Source organism: Colias croceus, chromosome 15 (genome assembly GCF_905220415.1).
Source record: "Colias croceus chromosome 15, ilColCroc2.1".
NCBI lineage: Eukaryota > Metazoa > Arthropoda > Insecta > Lepidoptera > Pieridae > Colias > Colias croceus.
In genome coordinates this window covers 1,004,994-1,017,678 of record NC_059551.1, presented here as the reverse complement: position 1 = coordinate 1,017,678, position 12,685 = coordinate 1,004,994, and the positions used below count along the sequence as shown (strand labels likewise).

Below are 12,685 nucleotides of genomic sequence, written 5' to 3'. Positions count from 1 at the left end.
CCGGATTTTAAGTTAAGTGTGCCAATAAACAATCCGTGGATCGAAATTGCAATCTCAAAAACCAATCTATCTGTGGGAGGACGGATCACAGATTACAGATAGACCTCTGTTCGAAAATGGCAGTTTGAGCGTGTCAATAACATATCTCTCGCGTTTGACGTTTCGATCGATCGGTGTAAACAATCTTTAATCTTGATCTTAGACTTTCCTCAGATTCTAGGGTTGAATCTGTAGATTTTATTCGTAAAACGTAATGGATTTGGCAATATTCTCGAGTTCTAGTGATAGTGACAGTGATATGGAAGTCCTAGCTCAATTATCAGACTGGGATACAGATACCGACAATGATGCTGGTGAACAGTCACGTCGTGCTTCTGTGCGAAGAATGAAAAGGGTGAACTACATGCAGAGTCTGGATGATGCAGAGTTTACCTTTAGGTTTAGGTTATCGAAATCAGCAGTAAACTCTCTGTTGACAGAAATTATGCCTGCTGTGCGTGTAAAATCTTCAAGGTGGGTTAAAAATAATCATATCTTATAAACTGCATTAATCGTATACCTACTTAAATTTAACAATATCTATTCCAGAAATCATGGAGTCTCACCACTGCATCAACTGCTGCTGACCTTAAGGTTTTATGCATTAGGCACAATGCTGATTTCTGTGTCTGACTTTGTGGGAGTATCAAAGTCAACAGCAGGCAGAATAGTCCGGGATATTTCATATGCAATAGCCCACTTATATGATAAATACATTTTTGTGCATCAAAGAAGTGCAGAAAATTTTTATGATATTGCAGAGTTTCCCAGAGTTCTTGGAGCTATTGATTGCACTCATATACGTATACAGTCACCATGTATGTAATTATAATTTTACTGCATTTTGTTTAATCATTGCTTGTTAATTACTTGTCTACTAATATAAAAATTTTCAGGTCTATTAATAGGTGAGGAATTTAGAAATCGGAAAGGTTACTTTTCATTAAACGTTCAAGGAGTCTGTGATGCAGATTTGAGACTGATGAATGTGGTTGCTCGCTGGCCGGGTTCCACCCATGATGCAACAATTTTCAATAATTCCATTCTCAGAGGTTGTGTATTATGGTTTACTAGAAATTTTGTTAATGATTAATGAATAATTTAAATTTAATTCAATATTCTTACAGCTCAGTGTGATGCAGGGCAGTATGATGGCCGCTGGTTACTTGGAGATAGTGCCTATCCAAATCGAAGTTATCTACTCACACCACTGTTGAACCCTAGTTCTGAAGCTGAACACAGGTACAACGAAGCACACATTAGGACCAGAAATACAATTGAAAGGTAATATTCCATGTAATTCTAACCCCCTTATTCATAAACATTCAATATCAGTGAAATATTTATATTCTGTTTTGTCTTTGTTTATCAACAGTTATTTGATAGTCGAAGGAAAGAGACAAAACAGTTAATAGCTATTCCGGCACTTTTGAACATTTATGAATAAGGTGGTAAATATATTATTTAAATTTATTCATATGTTGTTTTTTGCCTGACTGAACAATTCCAAGGAGGGTTTGTGTTTATCTGTTTGTTACACACTTTCAACCTTAATAATAATTAGTATTATTTGGTTTATATTAATGTTTTAACCAAAACATTCTAGGACGTTCGGAGTGTGGAAAAGAAGATTTCCTGTTGTGGCTCTCACACTGCGGGTTTCATTGCCCGTTGCCCAGTCAATAGTTATTGCCACTGCAGTGCTTCATAATATTTGTAGGAGTAACAGTATAGAAGAAGTTCCTCCTGAGGTTGACTTGGACATTCCTACAAATAGTACCAATGAAGAAAATAATTCAAATATGGAAGCCCAAGATGTACAAACAAGAGCAGATCTTATAAATAATTATTTTGTGTTAGTATAAAGACATTATTTATTTTGTGATTGTTATTTATTGTCCATTGTTTGTAATAATTATTATAAGTATATTAAGAAGAGCTGGAACGTCAACACATTTACACATTGCACATGTTAGGCCGGGAGATACTGACACAAAATTTCGGGTCATTTGTAACAGGATCGCGGTCTAGAGGGGTCTTACTTATCCGACGAGTGTGACTTACGCCCACGCGACTAGTCCGCCGGTACCAGCGTTCTGACCATCATTTTTCTTTTTGTCATTGCGTAATAAGACCTCTGTAGAACCGCCATTCTGTTACAAATGACCCGAAATTTTGTGTCAGTATCTCCCGGCCTATGTATGTGTCATATTTTGCAATTGTTTATAAATACAGGGTGATGTAATTGGTGTAGTACGAATATCTAAAAATCTATGAAGAATTTTGTGATACAGTAAATGGAAGAATTATATACTATTTTACAGTATTTAATAAAATCATTTAATTTTTTGTTCATTTTCATTAGAAATGTCAATTTTTCTCACCAAGGTGGAAATTGGGATGATAAGGATCTTGTTAGAAAAATATAAATTTTGACTAAAATCGGCATTTTTTTTTCAAAAATCAAATTACTAATTAATAATCAAAGTTATCCACATTATTAAAAAAATAAGCCAAACTATACACAATTTTTACTTGATGCAATCCTCAAAGATCATGGACATAGTGTATTGCGCCTTCCACCGTACCATCCAGAACTCAACCCAATAAAGTTACTATGGGGCATAATTAAAGGGAAAGTAGCATCACAAAATGTGAACTTTAACTTGAAAACTGTGGAAGAATTATTTAGAAAGGAAGCAAAGGCCATTAGTTTGGTTATGTTTAGTGACGTTTGGAGAAAGACGCGAGAACATGAGGAAAAATATATTCAATTAGAACCAAAAGTATGTATATAATTACACTGACTCATTTATAATAACATTAAGAAATTCCGACGGCGAAACATCGAGTTCTTCGAGCGATGAAAGTTTCAGTGAAGTAGAAGATTACGATTATGATTAAATAGATTCTTCTTCTTCTCTATAGATACTGCTTTCTGAATTGGTGGTAAATGTTAAAACTGTTATGACTTATGACGATTCAAAAGTGCTTCTAGACGAAGTCTAATAGTATAAATGTTTGAGTTTGAGTTTAAAACCAATAGTGTGAAAATTATACAATAAACATGTAACATATATTTGTTAGCGCGTATTGGTAGGTATTACGTACTTACTACAAAATATATAATGTGGAGGAAGGAAGGTGGAATTCCTCCATCGAAAAAGGGAGGATCCTCGACCAGTCAAATCGACTGGCCGGCCGTAAAGGCCCCGATGGATGATGTCGGAGAGTTGTATATATAGCTCTGTAGCGAAAACATTTCGCTTGCGCGATTCAGAGCGAGGTGTCGCTACAATAATATTTCTTAGATATTTTTACTCGACCAAAGTCAGGACAAGACTGCTCCGCAACTGCAGAAGACGTCCGTTATTTAAATCATTATCAAAACAACCATCCGTGTGTTGGGACTTGGGAGTGAGCGCACGTGTTATTTGTATTGTTTTTATGATTAATACTTTTATCCAATTGATTATTTTTAGAATAAATAATTAAGTTCATCAATTGATTTACTTTTAAATTATAATTTTACAGGTAAATTATGAGAGCTTTCATAATTATATTTGCATATATTTATCTACAACGCACCCATTTTACAATTCAAGTCTAAAATGAAACTAGAGTCGCATTTATTTTTGAACATACTGTAAGTGAAATTGCATAAGTGTGAGTACTGTGAACATGCCAGCTTTCCTTAATTGACCTGTATGTAGTAGATACACAAGTTATATTCAGTTCCAATTATTGATTACTTTGATTACTGTGTATAGTAGTTAATAATTGCAAAGTATATTTAAGTTAATCTTAACATGTCTGTATCATTTTAAATTTTTATTTCCTTTTTTATGAGGTATGTATGTCATATGTGCCTATACATACCTATTGATCTTTCAAAAAGTGTAGACTTTACAGAACCTACTTCAAAATAAATATAAAATGTAGTATTTTTAATTTTGAAATAAAAGAATAGACTATAGTATTGAAATATTTTATTTTTTATTCACATAGAAATAAAAATGAATTCATACACCATCTGTATGCTACCAAAAAACTATGATTAGATGCTATCATAATAATATTATTACAGAATTAAAAAAAAATAGAAAATGAAAAATTGAGAAGGTGATTTGGTTTTCATTGACCACCTCTAAGTTTTTCAATTTCTAATTTTAATTTTTCATTCTGTAATAAAATGAATTCTTTCTTAGCATCTAAGCATTGTTTTTTGGCAGTATAATATTCTGCTATTGCAAAATTTCGAGCAGAACTGCTGCCATCCGTACTTTTGAGTTTCTTCTTACCTGCAAACCAAATTAATTTTTTTATTACACGAGATATAATACTTTTCATCTTAAGCCTACTATCATCTTAAGGCTAGGATTAAGGTTCTTTCAAAAGAGAAAGGATGCTCCCCAATACATTTTTGCAAAACCATCACCTGTCAAATGTGATTAGTTCAGAGAATTAATCTGTTTTTTATCAATGCACAGCTCAAACCACTGGACAGGATGGATTACGCTAATATTCGACCTACTATTACCTAGAATAAATGAATATTAGGACATAAATAATTTAGGACATTACACACATTGCAATTGAGCCCCAAAGTAAGCGATAGCTTGTGATATGGGTACTAGAAAACTGATAATTAATATAGTATATAACATACATAAATATTTATAATACTATCTATAACTACAAGAATTATTTAAATATATTCATCAAGAAAACATGTCTGAAAATTCTATTCTTCAGGGAGTAAAATGGGGGGAAATGAGTGAAGCAGCAAGTGTCAGCTGGTTTTTGATATAAATACCAGCCAGAAGGCATGAATCTACTGATTCTGTACTCAAAGATAGTAACCATTAGACTAATATTAGGCTATTATAGTAATTATAGGATACAATGATCATAATTATATTAATGAATGGTAATATATATTTACCTATTCTAGGCGAACTCAATGTAAGCCTCTTGGGTGTGTGTAGTTTACTAGCTTCATGATTAGTGGCATTATCTATAGTTTTTTCTGATATAAGACTACCATTAACTATAGATAATGGAAATGAAGTACTATTTGTATCATATACGGTTACTGGCATGGTAGTACCAATACCTGTGTCTACCAACACTGGTATTGATTCCACCGGCAGCACCCTAGCCTGCCCAGCCCCATCGCAAGTATCATCACCATCACCACCACCACCACCATCACCAGCACCAGCACAAACAAAAACTCCTTCCTCTTTGTCACCACCAAATTGCACAACAAAGCCGCTTGCAGTACTCCCCAGTAAATCAGCCACTCTGTCCAGAATGTCATCCGGGGGAATGTATTCTGGAATGCCACCGCCAGTCTGTGAAAATAATAAACTGATGTACTTACTATGTACTAAATTACTTGACATTATACGTAATAAGTACCTATAATTTCAAACAAAGATGAAATTTTTTCTATATAACACTTACTTGGATGCGATTCATCCTAATTTTTGTGCTGCGTTTACGAGCAAGTTTCTTTAAATTTTCCCACTTTAAACGCAGCTGCTGGGGTGATCGACGACAAACAGAGGCAGTGGCATTAAATTTGTGTGTCAGGCTGACCCACTCCTCATTTTTCATCTTGTTGCTGGCGGCGTTTGTTGTTTTAGACAAAATTATTGGGCTGCTCTCAATTAAGCCCAGCAATAATTTTGTCTCATCCTTCGTCAGAGGTTTGCCTCGAACCTAAAATAAACAGATATTCTTACAAAAAATGCGTTCGAACATATTTGGCGTCACCACCAAGAAACAAAATTATTAATGGTACGGATGCGTAAAAGTCACTTACCACTTCAGAGTCCATTGTTATTTAACAAAATCTATGTAAATCAATGAATATAATTTAACAAAATGATCAGCAAGTTTATATAAAAGTTATGAACAGATATCGTCGGAACCAATACAGCGAAAAAAGAGCGTCCTGCGTCAGTAGAAGGCGTTTTGGCGGGCATGTCATCTGTCAAAAACAGGGCACAGGCAGGCGTGACGTTCCGTTTTAACAGATCTTTTAGGATTTATCACATTTAAAATTGGTAATAATCAGTAATAATATAATCTGTATAAAACTCTAAGAGCCCAATAAATACATCAAAAGTAAAAAGTAGGTACCAAATAATTATTATAGATACGTGTAATACTTATTTTTGAAATTTAAGTTAGAAATAAACGATGCATTCAAGTATTGGTTTTGCATAAAACGGAATGGTCAAAGAGGGAAAAGTTATCTACGGATATCTTGATATCTCCGGATATCTTAGCGATGGTTTGTCACTTTTCGTTATTGGGACGCGGATAGGAGATCGATCCATAGATATGCAAATATCTGCGATCGAATCTAATCTTGGATTACGGATATATTATTAATTTCGGCCGTTAGTGTATCTGTTCCATCTGTGACCTCGCAGCCTTTGAAGTTATCCGCCTATGTAGGTATACTAACAGATTAATTTTTCCAGTATCATTCATTTAGGTAGATGCTCACACGTGAAAAGGAGGTCCTTTTAACGTCTTTCCTTATACATTACTTACGGTGGCCTGGAAAAGATCGCTACCTAGCGATAAGGCCACCCTTTGTACATACATTCCTCTTATCTGTTCTCTATGTGTCTCTGTTTCTTTTGTGTGTTCAATAAAGAATTAAATAAATAAATAGGTAGTCTACGTGATTCACATAGATCTTACACCAGTATTATAGATGTTACTGTACGTAATAAATGTGATGCTCACAAATCTGATATAGTTACTATGGATTGGTGCGTAGATGATTCTTGTAGATTTAACATCAGTATTATGAATACTGTTACTATATGTAATATTTAAATGAAATCCTCACAGTCTAAATGAATCTTTCGATGGAATGAACGTTTTTCTCATAGATCTAAATTCGTTAATATTTCTTTAGGGTAGTAAACGTTTTGTTTCTCGATAACTGTTATCGATTTTGATAAATATTATTTTATGAGGGTACTTAAGACCGTAGCGTAGATAGTTTTTATGTGTGTATAGCTGGTTGATACTAAAAAAAAAGATCGCAAAAAGTTTTCAGATAAGTAGTAACTTTTTAACAGCAGATGTGTAAAGAGGGTAGCAAGTAAAAACTTTTTGTTCGAAGAACGTTTGAGAAAATTTTACTGCAGTTCTCATATCAAGCTGTAATAAATTTTCAAATTTATAAGGGGATGCTTCTTTGGGTAGAACATAAAATTTTAATTACTTTTTTGATAGCAGTAAAAAAATAATTACTGGTATATTTCTGTTTTATAGATTGTTTGATTTCTATTAAAAATGCATCAACTTTTTAACATTTTGACATTTAGATGATCCTTCAAGTAAAGTTATTATGTTTTTAGTTATAGTTATTACAGTATTCGTTGATACGTAAAACTGAAATAAACTCGTTTCCTAGACAAATTAGTGTTTCCGAAATAGCATAACTAATGCAAATATCGTAATGTAATTGATATAACTTTCTAAAGCATATTGATTAATTACAAAATTAACGACTTAACCGACTTATCTAAAACGGCTCTATAAAACTATTTTAATTCTAATTGAATTAGGATTACAGTTTTTGTTGAAATCGCCCAGCTTAATTCTTTAATATGTAAGCGGCGTCATCAAAGTGAATTTTATCTCTCGTTGACAGCTTACAAAATCTTTTTAATTAGTCGGGGGCTTCGACCAGCCCACACTTTACTCCCACGATCTTATTAAGATCGCACCTCTTGTTCTTATCTTTTTATGTTGCCCTGGTAGCTGGCATTAAATCTGCTTGAAATGTATTTGTGAAACGATCCGTTTAAAATACTATTTATTGCTACGTTTGTATTGCGGCCGATTGGCATTTAATTACTGGTGAAAAAAAAACGTCTTCATAAACAAATTAATTAAAATCTATTCGAGAATATTCGTTGTAATAATCATCGTGTAGCTAGAAATCAGTTTAGGGAAACGCAATAAAAAATAAAATAACATTGTAAACATGTTTTCTGGTGTTTATTCAAATATATTCGCTTTTGATGTTTGCTCTCAGAATTCGAATCGCAGTTACTTGGGGCAATAAGAAATTCTGTGAATCGTACTTTGAGCTTTCGTTGCAAGTCGATCACAAATATTAGTGTTTACTTGTTGGCTTTCTAGTGAATACTTAAATCTACTAAATACATTGTTGTCGCTGACGTCTTTGGCAAATGGTGACCAACTTAGCAAGAGCCCTGTCTAGTTTCATAATACTACCCTAGAATATCTTTCTCCTATAGAAATGTAGTAAAGTTTCTAGCCTCTGTTACACTGGCCTATGAATGTTGAATGGGCATAATCGGTACAATCGTAAAGTCTTATCGACTGCCTCCGTCATAAAAGTCAGTGGAGTTTATGTTGCTTTAACGTCGAGTTATTTATATATTTTGTGGATTTACTGCCGAGGAAGCCTATGAACATCCGTTCGGACCGAAATACTCATTCTCTCCCTAGATTCCGCGACGTCTCGTTGGGTCGACGACCTTGCGAACCCAACTTAATATATTATTTCGTCCTTCTGCAGATCTGATCAAATCCTATGTAGTATACAGGTATATAAATGATAAACAAACTTTAAGCTACTAAAAACGATCTCATTATAATGAAAATACACAATTTCGATTACATCTAACGATCCAAATTCCAGTCTCATATCATACATTATGTTGATTCCAATTTTCGATTCGAATCGTCAAGTGCTATAACCATTTATGGAGATGCGTTCCCGCAGTGCATTCTCTTCTACACAATGCAAGTTGGGGCGGGTGGGAGCGAGAGGGCGCAGGTGTTTGGGTCAATGGTTGCGAGGATGGTGTGAAGTCCTGTGGCTTCCAATTATTCTGACGGCGGTGGTCGGCGGGCAGGCGCCTCGCCCCCTATCGCGGCTCGCCATCGATAACACAAACCGGTCCGTTTTTCGTTTATGGTTCTCAGCATCTTGATACACCTCTCCTTTCGGCTATAATCATATGAAAATAAAACGATGTTTTTTAAAAGCGCTCAGTATTCTAAGTTTTTATCCGCTTAGATTTCTGTTTGCGTCTTGCCCGAGTCAAAAAAGGCGTCAAGACTGGTCATTAATATTTATTACCTACTCGAGTCGTAGCCCCACGGGTTCTGTTATCGTGCGTATTAAAATGCCTTTACTGGTTAATTACTGTGAGCTACCTCGGACATCGATGCCGTATTGAGGTTACAAAGAAAATTCAATAGCAAAAACGGACTCGCAAGTTCGTAACAACTTTCTTTAACAATTATTTTGATCAACGGTCACTCTGCCCATTAGTAATTTCCTGTGCTTGATTATAGAATTCTTTGTTTGTTTTCTTGTAAACAGTTTCGTCGTATTTGTCCTGTGCCGAGTCGCGGACATGTTTCTGGTATTTGCAATTTTCATTCAAGAAAGTGCTCGTATGTAAGATTCAAACGTGACATGCAATACGGAATCTCAGTAGGTAATAAAGAGAAAAACGGCAATAAAATATAAATGGAATACAATATTTTGAAAAAAAAAAAAAAACGATTTTGTCTTAAAATTACATATACCTATACAGAACATTTAATAAAATGTGTCCATATAAAATATTATTGAAGTGGTTTATGACAAACACCGCAGCTTTGTTACTTTTGCAACACCGCACATTTTGCAACTTACACTTAGCAATATTAATGATAAGATTACAATGTTTCAAGTGTTTAAAGTTTCACAGTGCGGTTAGTGCCTTAGCGCTAACATACATTTCTACATTAGCAGAAACTACTCTGTCGCACGTTTTACCTCAACTCGGTCTAATTATAGAAACTCTGTGCACGCAGCCTCCATTATTACCAACTGGTTCCATAGTTAAGTAATATCATATCCACGTCTTGTGCTTTTTATCTAAAAACTTATCATTTGCATCGCGCACGACCAGCTATTCCGTGACTATGGAATATGGTTTTTTCACTTTTTACGTATTACTTAGTTCGGATGCAATTATTCCCACATGACCCTATTCTTCGGGCCGTGAGATAATCGCAAACGGTAGTGTCCGAGCACGTAGCTACGTCCTTATTGGGACGACAAGAGTTTTTACCATCGCCCACCACGGGACGAGACACGACATCGGACATGTATCGCTGGTAACGTTTACTGGGAACGATTTGAACTGCCTTTTTTCTGCAGTGAATGTTTATGTCGATTCAGCGCTGTGACATTCGCAAACGCGGCGCGTAACGGACGTTGAATAATTAATTTTTGCGTAGAAATGAGAACAGCAAACAAATCTCACGATCGCAATCTGGTGAGTGATCTGTTGCGAATGTAAATTACCTAAAGACGTAAGCGATTTTTTGAGAGGCTCGTTTTCGTTGCACTCGTTAAAGTTGAGTGCGAGGGTAATTTATGATTTGATGTTTTATGCCCTCCGCCTGGTCAACGCAACAAATAACAAAGGCGAGGCGCCATCGGTCCTGCAGGAACAGGTCTAAACGACTCCAGTTTTTATTCAGCACCAATATGGACCATTAAAATGGGTCGTTTCGCGACTTCGCGCTGTCATTTTCTCTTTATGTTATGTGAATAAAGAGAGTTGATGGCTCGATGCAAATTTTTTTTATTGCTTTTTAAGAGTTCATCTTTATATTGTTGAAAGGCTTTTTTATTTGTATGATGACGTATTTACTTGGATTTGAGGAGCTTTCCTTAACGGTATAAATGGCTTTGTTTTTCGGACTTTAATCCCGTCCCTAATTACATTGATATGTAGCTCTAAATAGATAGAAGCACACGAAACGTTAAAATGTACTCCACTTAACAAATCGCCCGTATGATAACTATATTTGCATATTTCCATCCGTGTCACGCGTTTTTTTGATGGATACCGCTACACGACGATGATAAATGACTTTAATTCGAAGCCTTGCATTATAATACTACCATTTTAGGTGGGCTAATAAAAGCAGATAAGGAAGCCCGGAAACGTTGTCCTCCACAAATCGGTGCCGTACTCCATATAGGGGTGTCACCTTATAGATCAGTAATGACTAGAAGTAAGATAACGATGCTACTGTATCATTAATTTGCTGGTGATCCGTTATTTAAAACTAACAGTATAATATTTATTTTGAGTTGAAATAGACTGATTCATCTTCTGCTTTATTTACTTCACGAAGCATTATAAATATTTTATTAATTGTGCAATAGTTTTATGTAAAAAAGCTTTTTAGACGACTTTTTGGTTATATTAATTGATTTGTAATCTAAATATTTATATTAGTTTTAAACACATAACTATGTAATACTTTACAACAAATCAATCCGATTTGATTGATTGCACACAACATTATTAGAGACATGAGCTTCACAACATACACAACAAATCTAGTGATGTGACAACCCTAACGCGTGGTTCTTATGAATTATCCAAGCGCTCGCGCGCTGGCGACTCGGCGGCGCCCGCGCAGGCCGCGCAGCGCAACTGTAAACACGGGAGAGATAAACGAACGCGTGTTTTGTTCGCGAGTGTGTCTCGTCTGTCATTTGCTGCGAGTGTATTGAGAACTGAGGGTAGACTAGTAGATACAAGTGGCGTTGTTTGCGTTTTGTTTGTTATGATTTACTAGATTTCCGCCCGCGGCTTCGTCCGCGTTTGCAAAGGAAAACCCGCATAGTTCCCGTTCCCGTGGGATTTCTGGGAAAAAAACTAGCCTATTTGTTTATCCAAGTTACCCTCTATATGTGTGCTAAATTTCATTGTAATCGGTTCAATAGTTTTTACGTGAAAGAGTACCTAACAAACATCCATACATCCATACAAACTTTCGCATTTATAATATTAGTAGGATTTTGCAAATCTTCTTATGAAGATGTCTATTCCAGTTGTAGTGCGCAACCTCCTTTTTCTGCAAAAAAATAATTGTAATTTGACTTCTCGTAGGCCTTAGTCAAAACAGTATTTATTGTAAATACCATCTTCCTCGATAGTTTATAATTTATTCAATATAACAAACTCAATTTAAATCAACTTGGAAACAGATTTCTATGGATTATAAATATCAAAACTTCTTATATTATTTGAAAGATCTCTTAGATGGTGGATCTGCTCACTGCTGTAAACGAGAGATAAAAAACATAATCTGTAAATCTTCTTAAGCTCAAGTCTAAAGTGTTATCTTGTTTACAGTCACTATCAGGAGCTTTTATAGGTGGCTGAATGTGTGAATTCTTTAACCAAAAAGTTTCAGTACCGATATAGCTGAAAACTATACAGTCAAAAAGATTATGGCCATGAAAATCATACCATTCTTCCGATTTCTTTTCAAGCATGCCCTTTTATTAATGACCGTTGTCCTTAATATTTCGGTGAACATTATAATTGGCATACTCCCATAGCAGTTCACACGCGTTCCCAACAGTATTCAGAGTACGCACATGACTCTGGTCGCATAAATTCACTATGAAGTCAATTAATGCTAGTTAAGGCAATGGTGACTGCATTTAAATGGGCATTGCGATTTGTTGCGTTCCATATCGATAGATTGTTAGAAAAATTGTTTTTATTATTGTGTATTTTGTTTCTAGTACTCCGGTAGGAAGAGTAGCTGT

At 35.1% G+C, this 12,685-nt stretch overlaps 3 protein-coding genes across 5 annotated transcripts in view; 2 read left to right on the top strand and 1 right to left on the bottom strand.

The window, feature by feature from the left end:
• The window catches only part of LOC123698257 (bone morphogenetic protein receptor type-1B), a 105,780-nt gene that overhangs the window by 20,506 nt on the left and 72,589 nt on the right, over positions 1 to 12,685 (top strand). The window lies entirely within an intron of this gene.
• LOC123698258 (putative nuclease HARBI1) lies at positions 148 to 4,018 on the top strand. Of its 2 annotated transcripts, XR_006752389.1 has the most exons (6): positions 148 to 513; positions 589 to 857; positions 936 to 1,091; positions 1,167 to 1,323; positions 1,646 to 1,958; positions 3,746 to 4,018. XR_006752389.1 is itself a non-coding variant. In XM_045644839.1 (5 exons), exons 1-5 carry the CDS (start codon positions 254 to 256, stop codon positions 1,902 to 1,904), a joined length of 1,101 nt encoding a protein of 366 aa, XP_045500795.1. In that variant the 5' UTR covers positions 148 to 253; the 3' UTR covers positions 1,905 to 1,962. The 2 variants fall into 2 exon arrangements, 1 of the variants encoding a protein (XP_045500795.1); XM_045644839.1 differs by lacking the exon at positions 3,746 to 4,018 and having other exon boundaries at positions 1,646 to 1,962.
• Positions 4,012 to 6,455, bottom strand: LOC123698259. Its single transcript, XM_045644840.1, has 4 exons — positions 5,870 to 6,455; positions 5,509 to 5,766; positions 4,985 to 5,396; positions 4,012 to 4,340 (listed from the first exon to the last, which is right to left on the bottom strand). Exons 1-4 carry the CDS (start codon positions 5,882 to 5,884, stop codon positions 4,174 to 4,176), a joined length of 852 nt encoding a protein of 283 aa, XP_045500796.1. The 5' UTR covers positions 5,885 to 6,455; the 3' UTR covers positions 4,012 to 4,173.

Excerpts from the sequence above, each read along its gene's own strand:
- LOC123698259 (XM_045644840.1), bottom strand. Across the intron at positions 5,397-5,508 it reads TTAGGATGAATCGCATCCAA|ACTGGCGGTGGCATTCCAGA; the intron begins GTAAGTGTTATA and ends TTATTTTCACAG. Across the intron at positions 4,341-4,984 it reads ATTGAGTTCGCCTAGAATAG|GTAAGAAGAAACTCAAAAGT; the intron begins GTAAATATATAT and ends TTTGGTTTGCAG.
- LOC123698258 (XM_045644839.1), top strand. The coding sequence starts at position 254 with ATGGATTTGGCAATATTCTCGAGTTCTAGTGATAGTGACAGTGATATG. Across the intron at positions 514-588 it reads GTGCGTGTAAAATCTTCAAG|AAATCATGGAGTCTCACCAC; the intron begins GTGGGTTAAAAA and ends TATCTATTCCAG. Across the intron at positions 1,324-1,645 it reads ACCAGAAATACAATTGAAAG|GACGTTCGGAGTGTGGAAAA; the intron begins GTAATATTCCAT and ends AAAACATTCTAG.